Raw genomic sequence first — 10,720 nt, 5'->3', positions numbered from 1 at the left:
TGTTCTCCATCTGCTGCCACCATGAGCAACAGGCTCCTCTGCTGTGCTCTTATCTTTCTCATCAGAGCAGGTGAGTCCTGAGCAGAGGTCAGGAATCCTTGTCACTGGCTTCCCAGGCTCCGGCAGCAAAATGTTTCATCAAGAAGGCAGCACTCATCTCCGCTCCCCAGGCTGTTTCTATTTGATCCCTGCTTTGTCTCCCACAGGCCTCAAAGAAGCTGCAGTCACACAGTCCCCAAGACACAGAATCCTGAAGACAGAACAGAAATTAACTCTCCAGTGTTCACAGAGGATGAATCATTATTCAATGTACTGGTACCGCCAAGACCCAGGATTTGGGCTGCGGCTGATCTATTACTCAACTGGTACCAGAACTACTAAGCAAGGAGATGTCCCTGAGGGGTATCATGTCTCTCGAGAAGATCAGGCCGATTTCCCCCTGACCCTGCAGTCAGCCAGCACCAACCAGACATCTGTGTACTTCTGCGCCAGCAGTGAATCCACAGCGCTGCACGGCCACATCCTCTCCGCACAAAAAGAGAGGCAAACGGAGGAGTGAGGGGGTGCTGTCCTCAAGATTCCTGACCCCGACTAGAAGTTTCCTCAGAAGCCTGCACTGAAGCCCTGCCTTTGACCTTAATATTCTTTGCTTCCCTTTTCCCATTCTTGTCTAAATCACTCTCTCTATTCTAATCAAAGTCTTTGCCCTTCTTTGGTATTGTACTAGACTAAAGGATATTAACCCAACGTGAATATTTTCTAAGACCAACTTCAGTTTTCAGGTTCAGCTGTAAGAAAATTTTGATGAAACTGAATTCTGTTCAATTAAGTCAAGAAAGGAGAAAAAAAAAAAGCCAAAGATTCTTCCATGAGTGTCTCAATGAGTAACCATGTTGGATGGGGAGATAGGGTACTGGGACTTCCTCAGACATGCAGTGGCCTGAGCATAAGTAAAAGCGGATGCAACGGTAGTGAAAAGTTGTCAGACAATGTGTGGGTTTAGGAAGAACTTGGTGTGTGTGTGAGAGGGAGCGGAGAGGGGTGAGAAAGAAATGAAATGTGTTTGTCTTCAGGGATTATCCGGGAGCAGAACTTTCACTGTACAGTCCCCAAGGGAGGATGCTGGGTGCCAGCCAGCTGTCTTAGTTTTCTATTGCTGGGTAAAAAATCACTGCAATTAGGCAGGTCAAAACATCACCCACTTATCATGTCATGGCTCTGTGTGTCGGAAGTCCTGGATGGGAGGGACTGGGTTCTCTGCTCAAGGTCTCATGAGATTAAAATCAAGGTGTCATCTGGCAGCATTCTCTCTGGAGCCCCGCTCCTCCACCCAGCTCATCCCTATGACTGGCAGGACTCAGCTCCTTGTGGTGCTGGGACTAGAGACCCGGTTTCCTTGTTGGCTGTCACTGGGGAATTGCTCCTACGTCTTGACTATTATAAATAGTGCTGCTATGAACATTGGGGTGCATGTATCTTTTCAACCTGGAGTTTCTTCTGGATATATGCCCAGGAGTGGGGCTGCTGGATCATATGGTAATTTCACTTTTAGTTTTTTTAAAGGACAGGGGATGCCATTTTCAAAGGTAGATGCTACCAGTTTCTGTTCTTGACACGCTCCAGTTTTGCAAATGCCTCATCTCCACAGGTTTAGGATCAGAATGTTCCAGCAGGGAGCCCCGCAGTCATTGCTAGCCTCAGGGATGGACTATTCTGTTGGGAAGAGATCCTTCCTGTGATTTGACAGTCAATAGCCAACACGGTGTGCATGGTCACTGCTAAGGAGCACAGAGCCACCAGGGTGACCCAAGGAGTCACCCTCCAAATAGCAGGAGATTGGAATTTGTTCCTGCTACTGAGAATATCAAAGAAGTCCATTGGCTTTCCAGCTTTCTTTCCACTGTGAGGTGACCACACAAACACACTCAAGCACGCAGAGGGAAAGGTTGGGGTGGAGGGCGGATGGAGATGTGGAGAGACAGAGAAAGAAAAGAATGCTCTCCCTTGATCCTTGAATCTTCTAGGTACACCAGAGTCCCTGTGCACCAGCAGTTTATCAACGCAGCCACATCCTCTGCACAAAAGTGGAAAACCCAAGACACGTAGTGACCCTGCCTTCCCCAGCTCCCCCACCCACACAAGAACACCCAGAGCCCTGCCTGCCAGGTTATCATCCTTTCCTCTGCTTTTCCCGCCTTAGTTGCTTTCTTACCACATCTCCCCACTAATTTTTAGTGTTGGTGATTATAATTGTCTTCTGTTGCTGCTACAACAAGTAACCACATACTTAATGGCTTAAAACAATACAAATTTATTATCTTACAGTCCTGGAGGTCCGAATTCCAACATGGGTCTCACTCAACTAAAATCAGAAAATTGGCAAGGCTCCATTCTTCTCTGAAGGCTCTTGGACAGAATCAGATTTCCTTGCCCTGTGGTTCGCTTTCTCTAGCTTCAAAGTCAGCAATGTTCCTTCTCTGACTCTTCTTCCACGCTCCCGTCTCCCTCAACACAGCTGGGAAAGGTTCTCCGCTCTGAAGGACACACATGATTAGACTGGGCCTCCCTGGATAACCCACGCTACTGTCTACAGCTCAAGGTCAGCCGATAGGCAACCTCAACTGCATCCACAACCTTCCTTCCCTTTTGCAATCTAAACATTCACAGGTTGGGGGGATTAGGACTTGAGCATCTTTAAGGGGCCATTAGTCTGCCTACTGCTGGGATAGTCCACTAGAGGGCGTTAACATATTACTTAATATACACTTGCATTTCAGACACTGATAAAACAAGTGTACATAAAATTGGATACTATATGACCAATTAAAAGAAAACTCAGTACTAAAATCTCACAAGGTCTTTCGAAGGTTACTCATATAGTATAGAAAAATATACAGGGTAGAATGACTTCCTCAGAAGCAAAAACGGCCTGAGGATAAGTAAAACAGGATTTGAAGTGTGGTGAAAATTCTATAGTCTGTGTCTGGGTTCAGGATCACCCACAGGAAAACAAATATGGCTGTATAATTAAAGGGACAGATGTGTCCTTCCTACAGGGGTTTTAAAGAAACGGTTCCTCAGTTGGATAAAGGCAGACATACTTACTGTTGTCAAGAGACTGTCATCCAAGAAGGATGGAGGAGAGACGCAGCAGGTGTACTGAGCAGTGTCTCAGAGGAGGAGGCTGAGAGCAGGCACTGAAGACCTGCAGGGTAAGACACACGGGGATGGACAGTGTAGACCAGAATGCCTTACATCAATGTGCAAAATGTGGAGGAGACGTTTCAGAGCTCCTGGCCACCTGGAGGATTCTCTCTTCTTCCCAGTCCCTTTGTTAGGGACACAGGAGCCTGGCCCGCATTGGGGAAGTGAAGTTCCCCAAACTCTTGGCTGTGGTGGCCTTGGGAAGGAGAGATCAGAGGGAAGGGAAGTTTCCAGGAAAGAAGGGTGGGAAGATACAGCAACTGGCTTCTAAGTACAAACATACTGGGGACTCAGCTCAGCAGTATCACTTTAGGGTCTTGGTTGATGTTGAAGAAGAAAGAAGAGACCAGAGCAGCCTCACAGTCCATGGCATAGGGAGGCGAGAAGCAGGTGTCTGAGGAGAGGGAATTAGCCAGTGGGGGAGGGTAGGAATATAGAAGCAGCAGCCTCCTAAATCTTGGGTTAATCTAATATGGAAAATGCTTGGGATAAAGTACAAGTCTCTGAGTTGTAATTGTCCACCTCTACGATGTTGGAAGTACCACGGAACCTGGGAGAATCCAATGGACAGGAGCATAAATAGATCCTTCTGTTTTGTGGATGTGGGTAAGCTGTGAAAGATTTCTACAGATGCAGTTTGGGATGACAAGGTATTACTAGGTAATACAAAATTATTTACTGAGGCAGCTTCTTGAGAATGAAAACTGCTGGGGGTTTTTTCTTGAGAGTACCTGGACCCGTAGCTAGGGTATGGAGGACTGGCCAGGACAACATGAACACCTAGGATGGAAGTAGAACCAGGTTTGCTCCCTACAGCCTTTTCCAGAAAGGATTGGTGCAGAAATATAGAAAGAAAGAACTCTCCTCCTTAGAGTAGGGTTAATGTCACGACTCCCTCACTCCCATGGATTGTTAGAGCCAAATGTCCACCTGAAGGGGACTGGGGCCAGAAAGCCACCTCTGAGATTCGACGGCAGCCCAAGAACTGGGATGAGAACCCACTTCTTGTCTGGAGATAATAACGATTTAGCAAAATACAGAGGGGCTCGGTGAAGCTCTAGCTGTGGTGGGAAGCAATTAGGAGCACGGGGCAGTCTCCTTCCCTCTCCTCCTCCGCCCCTCTCAAGAATACTTCGATTCCAACATAGCCCAAGAAGAGCTCAAGGGAGTTAAAGGGGGGAAATATTCTGGGCAGCCCCAGGGAAGTTATCTCAATGCAGGAAGGGCACAGAGACCCAGAAAGTGGAGCCATCTGTGAGCTGCTGGAGGAGCTAAGATGATGCGGGGACACCCGAGTCACCGGCAGAGCTCCGCATGGCTGGGAGCAGAGCAGAAAAGCACAGACTGGCTTAACGATTCTCCAGGGACAGAAACCCTCCCTGTGGAGCCCCGTCTGGAGACCACAAGCAAGCAAAGCCACACGCCCCAAGCAGCAAAGAAACTGAGTTTGCTGGTATAAAGGTGAGGTTGCTGCAGAAGGCAGGTGTCGCCTCTGCCTCTCACAGCCCCTTTAAGAGGAGAGAGAGGAGGAAAGGGAAGAAAGATACATCCAACACCAGCCTTCAGGAAAGCAGTTATTCACATTCGTGACTAAGTTTAAGCTGCTAACGAGAAAAGAGCCCTGGGTCTAGGATCTTGAACTGGATACAGACCAATAAAATAATCCATGACGGGGATTTGGCTAAATTTTCACACAAGACTCTTTTAAAAGGTCGTGGCTGAAAAATATGTCCATGGCCATACAAAGACAGGAATATACTTGTAATTTTTCTGCGGAGTAGAAATGAGAGGTAGAAACCTAGAAAAAGTGTAGTTCTGATGATAGCATGTTTCACGTTCTCATATTTCTAAGTGATGATCAAATACGTTACACCAGTTTCCATCTTAGAGATCCAAAATATTTTTCAACTTTGACAAAAAAGGTGCTAACAAGAAGCTGTCAAATGCACAGAAACCAGCAGCCTCCCAGGAGGGCGAGGAAAATGGCAGGGATCACAAGCCTCCCCAGCCCAGGCTGGCCAGGACAGTCGCCTGGTTTACACTTCTGGTTTCCCTAGAAGGAAAGGGGTGTTGCATCTCTCGGGAAATTGAGGGCCAAGTAGCTGCAGAGAAAGAGACATCACAGAAACCAACTAGAGCCCCCAGCGCTGGCAGACGCCTGAGTGACACTGCCATGGGCCCCCGGCTCCTGGGCTGGGTCCTGCTTTGGCTCCTGGGAGCAGGTGAGACCCAGAGCCCGAGGGCAACCTCGCCTGTAGCTTGCAGGTCTTAGCTCGAGCCCTTTCCTAAGGGCTGCAGCATCAGGTGCCTCCTCGGCTGCCTCTAGCTCTGTCTCCTTCCCCCACAGGCCCCGTGGAAGCCGACGTGACCCAGAGCCCCACACACCGCATCACAGAGACCAGGAAGAAGCTGACAGTGACTTGTTCTCAGAATATGAACCATGAGGCTATGTACTGGTATCGACAAGACCCAGGGCTGGGTCTCAGGCTGATCTACTTCTCACGGAATGTTAATTTTACTGAAAAGGGAGATATCCCTGATGGGTACACTGTTTCTCGGAAAGAGAAGAAGGATTTCTCCCTGACCCTGGAGTCGGCCAGCATCACCCAGACCTCCTTGTACCTCTGCGCCAGCAGCGTATCCACAGCGCGGCGCAGCCAGCTGCTGTCTGCACAAGAAGGGCAGCCACGAGGGCAGGGAGGCGCCTCCCGTGGGAGGCCCCACCCAACCAAAAGGAAAAACTTCCCCCGTCATCTGTGCCCACAGAAGTCCTTCCCTGACTCCCCAGCTGTGGGGACTCTGAGCAACGCAGCCCCTGTGCAACGTGCCCTCCGCTCATTTCTGGCGCCAACGAGCTTTTCAAAGCAGGCCCAGCTAACTGCGTTAAGTCTAGCACCAGGGGTAAGGCTTTCCTTTCCTAGAAAAAGACTTTTGCACACACTGCCATCCTTTCTCCTTACTGAGGATCGTTGTTACCCAAACTGAACATTGTGTTTTCAGTTCACTCACTTAACAAAACTTCACCCCACATTTCAAGTCCTCTTCTTACAAGTCTTGTAGCTTGGAGGAACAGCACGTTCTGAGTTGTTTACTAAATCTGTTATCTCATTTTCCTCATCTCAGCAAATGGTCTGCCATCCCCCCAAATGCCCAAGCCAAAGGTGGAGAAGTCGTCCCCATCATCTCTTGGATACTCCCTTCCCACCCCTAATGTACCCTCCCTGCACACTTCTAAGTATTAAACTCCTTGCAAGTTTTACTAGCTTTTCTTATCCTCACTGATAACACTGTGGTCCAGCAAATGCTGCCTCTCGCCTGGATTCCTTAACCACCATCCAAATTGCTACCTGCCCCCACCCACAAAGTACTCTGGAGCTTAAAATTCATCAGCGTCTTTCATTAACTTGGCTGACATCTGAAGTTTATGTTACTTTACAAGCCTCTCAACAACTCCACGATGCGGTCTTTGCACCTGTCTCCCTTCCTTAACGTGAACGTCCCTTTTCCTTCAGTTACACAGCTGCCTTCCGCTCTACAACCCTCCTTGGGACCTGAACATGTCCTACGCTGACTCACCCCTGGGTCTTCACCAAGAATGTTCCCTCTACCTGGACACCTAATTAATGATTTCTCTACATACCAATTCAGAGTCATTTCCTCCAGGAAGATTTCTTTGAATCCCTGACTGAATTAGTTCTTCTCTGTGCTCTAATGACAGCCTGAACATCAATCCTCAGGGCAGTTAACATACTCGATTGTTTGCTGTTTAAAACGTACATGAATAAATGTTGGAGTTAATGAGAGCAGCGACTATGCTTATATTGGGTACTTTTTTTTAATCTCCATACTCACCAGAGTGCCTGAGGAGTGCGGGGTTAATGAATGAAGGATCAGTCATACCATCTTCCCAACACCCCTCTGACTAGTCCAGGATCTGAGCCCCCTGCAGAGTCCTCACCCACCCATACTTTGGGGAGATTCCACGGGTTTTCACGTGGGAATGCAAACAAGATGAATCACGTACTCGAGTAGTGTTTAATTCTTTCTCTACGCCAGCCCTGGTTTACTCTGTGCTATACATCACCCCGAAAAGGATGTTGCCTCTCTTGGGTACCACGACATCCATGGCATTCTTTCCTTTTTCTGTTGGACCCTAAAATACTTGCCGGCCGCTGCTGATGCTTCTGCTCTGTACCATTTCATTTACCAAGCAAGGCAATAAGCAGACCCTAGTATTGCTCCCCGTGCGCTCCATCATCACTCCCAGGTATAGTTTCCTGCGGAGTGGCATCTCTGTTGATGAAGTGCGCGAGGAAACCTTTTGCTCAGCCTTTGCCTTTTCCTTCTCTGTGTTGGAGGGGCAGGACTGCAAGTCTGTGTCTTGATCCCCAGTGTCTTACTGAGGCTTTAGTGCAAAGGTTCATTCAACTACATACATCATTCACCAGTCAGTAAAATAGTAATTTTCACCTGGAACAAGAGCACGCAGAGAACCTCATCCAACGTACAAAGTCTGGCAACACAACTCAGCGTAGAATCTGCTCATCTTTCCAAGAATGACGGCTGTCTTACTGGGTCCGTCTACCCTGCCAGACCCCTGTCTCCACCCTGACTTTAAGGTGAGCTCTCTCTCCTGGGAGCATCTCATGTGATTATCAGCATAGGCTTCCAGTGGACCATTCTCTCTTTTCAAAAGACTTACCCAGACATTTCAGAATTTTAAAAATTGCTGCCCCTTAGGTCCAACCTTTTATCATATTCTCAATGTTAATAGAATTGTACTAATTAAGTCAAAGATGTCAGTAGAGGTGATAAGACCAAAGACTGTTCCCTGTGAAAGAGTCTACATGCAATAACTACATGTGGGATCCACGACCACAAAGTCTTCTCTGGAGTTTCACGTATAATTAATTCTGGGTTGCGGGAGTTTTCAAAGCCCATCATTTTATGTTGCATCTGCTCCATTACAGCCCACATATTAATACAGTCCGCGAGGCTTCAGTGGCATTGGCTTCTAAAGAGGCCTGTGTTTGAAGCTTTACGGGAAATTCAGGATCACACAAGCGCTGTCGTATAACCACCATCGTGCTTGTCATAACCTAGAGTTACCGTCCCCGGGTCCGGACTTCCCCATGGAAGTAGAGTGATAGGGAATCGAACGTCTCTTGCAGGCATTAACTAGCGGTGTTACCGGTTTCTGTAAATGATCCTCATTGGTACTGATGTCCCTTTTGTTTTTCATTATTGCTTCTCAACCATTTCTATCTCTTCTAAAAAAACAGTGTTAATTTCTGGTGCACAGCACAGTAATTCATTTGTAGGTATATATTACTTTTCATATTGTTTTTCATTATAGGCCATTGCAAGGTATTTTTTAATATTTTTATTGAAGTCTAGTCAGTTTACGATGTTGTGTCAGTTTCTGGTGTACAGCACAATGCTTCAGTGATACACGAAACTACATATATTCGTTTTCATATTCCTTTTCACCATAAGCTACTACAAGATATCAGTTATAGTTCCCTGTGCTATACAGTATAAACTTGTTTATCTATTTTATATATACCAGTCAGTATCTGCAAATCCCGAACTCCCAATTTATCCCTCCCCTTTTCTTTTACCGAAAGAATTTCTTGTTTTTTAATTGAGTTTGTTACTTTTATCCATCAATCATAGGTAAACTTTTGATGGCTACAAAAGCCCTGAAAAAATGTTATGGACCTAGAATGTATGATCTGATCTCATTTGCATGTATTGTGCTTCCCTTCACAGGCACAAAGAAAGTAAAAGAAAACCAAATAGGTAATTTATTTATTCTGGTAGGGATGCTTAAGATAAACTGTCAAAGGGGAAATACTTTGCAGATTAATACATAGTACATAAAATTATTTAAGAACAATTAATAAAAGTCCCATTTAATTTCATATATGCTTTTTAAAATTGAAGTCTAGTTGACTTAAAATACTATATTAGCTTCAGGTGTACAACATCGTAATTCAATAATTTATAGATTACTCACCATACAAAGTTATCATAAAATATTGACTTCATTCCCTGTGCTGTGTATTACATCCCTGTGACGTATTTATGTATAAATTCCCCACCTTTGGATCTCCAGAGTCTCTATTAAGCTGACTCGCGATGTTGCTGTTAATCGTCCTTGCTCCCCAGACTCAGAGCCCTCAGACAGACCCCGACTCAGTGCTTTCTTCTTGGCCTCCACTCCGCTGCTTCCTAAACTTCAGGCGGGGCAAGAAGCCTGCAGCTGAAGTTGATTCCTTTGTATTCCAGGAAAATGATAGCCATAAACATTTCCAAACTGATCAACGAAACATATTGTGTTGCGTGGCTGGCTGAATAATGACCCCCAGTGCCACTTCCCCCGCAAAGACCCCCATCCCATGTCCCCATCCCTGGAACCTGTGACTGTTGCCTTAGACGGCAAAGATGGACTTTACAAGTGTGATTAAGATCTTAAGGAGAGATTATTCCAGGTTATCCGGCTGGGCCCTAATGCAATCGATCGTACCCCTGTAAGAGGGAGGCAGAGGGGACTTGACACGCTGGAAGAGGAGAATGCGACGTGATGACGGAGGTAGAGATGGAACACAGATGAGGTTAATACCTACTTAAATGCATAAACAGGCCGATTTTTATGGGTATCAGGTTTTCATCACCCCTCAAGGGGGTGATTTTTTTATGGAGAAAATTTGTTCTTTCCTAGAGGGAGCTCCTGAGACGGTGGACAGCGGCTAACACGGTGATGTCACTGCCAGGCCACACCTAGGGGGCCACCAGGATATGAATTTGCTTTCATTTCTGCTCACCCTCGCAAGGCCTCTCACCTGGAAAAGATCTCATTTTTATCTGGACCCTGCCATGGTTTCCAGGCTTCTCAGCTTGGTGTCCCTTTGCCTCCTGGGAGCAAGTGAGTCCTTAGAAATTTGAAAATCTCCACTTTGCCCTTTTCCTAGTCCATTCTTGTCATGTATTCTATGTTCTCGTCTCTTCCCCCAGGACACCTGTTGGCTGGAGTCGCTCAGTTCCCCAGCCACAGGGTCATAGAGAAGAAACAGGCCGTGAGTGTGAGATGCGACCCGGTTTCTGGACATGAGTATCTTGTTTGGTACCAACATGCTGTGGGGAAAGAGATGAAGTTTCTGATGTCCTTCCTAAGAGACACTGTACGGGATGCATCGGGGATGCTCAAAGACCGATTCTCTGCCGAAAGGACTGAAGGGACGTATTCCACTCTGAAGGTCCACCCTGCAGAGCCAGAGGACTCGGGGGTTTACTTCTGTGCCAGCAGCCTAGACACAGTGCTTCAGTGTCGCGTCCTTGCTGTGCAAAACCACATCCGCCCTGTCTCCTCTCAGCATGGGCAGCCCTAAACAAGAGTCTTTCCCACTGCCTCCTCCCCCCAGGGAGAGAAGAGAGGAAAAGCTAGAATTAACTCTTGAAAGACCAGAGTACTTCCAGAAAATCTGGATGGGGAGATTTGTGATTTGGGGGATTT

General features: G+C 46.9%; 2 long non-coding RNA genes and 2 gene segments (V, D, J or C); all 4 read left to right on the top strand.

Moving 5' to 3' along the window:
- Positions 1–21: 21 nt before the first annotated feature.
- Positions 22–559, top strand: LOC141578237 (T cell receptor beta variable 6-1-like). The segment is given in 2 exon segments: positions 22–70; positions 207–559. Coding segments are annotated over 2 exon segments (402 nt in total).
- A 16-nt stretch (positions 560–575) lies between these two features.
- LOC141578122 (uncharacterized) lies at positions 576–3,194 on the top strand. Its single transcript, XR_012508047.1, has 3 exons — positions 576–2,166; positions 2,326–2,599; positions 3,057–3,194. It is a non-coding gene; the product is annotated as an uncharacterized LOC141578122 (long non-coding RNA).
- Positions 3,195–5,377: 2,183 nt separating this feature from the next.
- On the top strand, positions 5,378–6,824 carry LOC141578236 (T cell receptor beta variable 27-like). The segment is given in 3 exon segments: positions 5,378–5,426; positions 5,552–5,841; positions 6,717–6,824. Coding segments are annotated over 3 exon segments (447 nt in total).
- Positions 6,825–8,848: 2,024 nt separating this feature from the next.
- On the top strand, positions 8,849–10,361 carry LOC141578115 (uncharacterized). 2 transcript variants are annotated; one of them, XR_012508039.1, is made up of 4 exons: positions 8,849–9,006; positions 9,699–9,821; positions 9,929–10,132; positions 10,222–10,361. It is a non-coding gene; the product is annotated as an uncharacterized LOC141578115 (long non-coding RNA). The 2 variants fall into 2 exon arrangements; XR_012508038.1 differs by lacking the exon at positions 8,849–9,006 and having other exon boundaries at positions 9,181–9,821.
- Positions 10,362–10,720: the final 359 nt, after the last annotated feature.

Source organism: Camelus bactrianus, chromosome 7 (assembly GCF_048773025.1).
Source record: "Camelus bactrianus isolate YW-2024 breed Bactrian camel chromosome 7, ASM4877302v1, whole genome shotgun sequence".
NCBI classification, from domain to species: domain Eukaryota; kingdom Metazoa; phylum Chordata; class Mammalia; order Artiodactyla; family Camelidae; genus Camelus; species Camelus bactrianus.
This window is presented reverse-complemented; position numbering and strand designations above follow the sequence as displayed.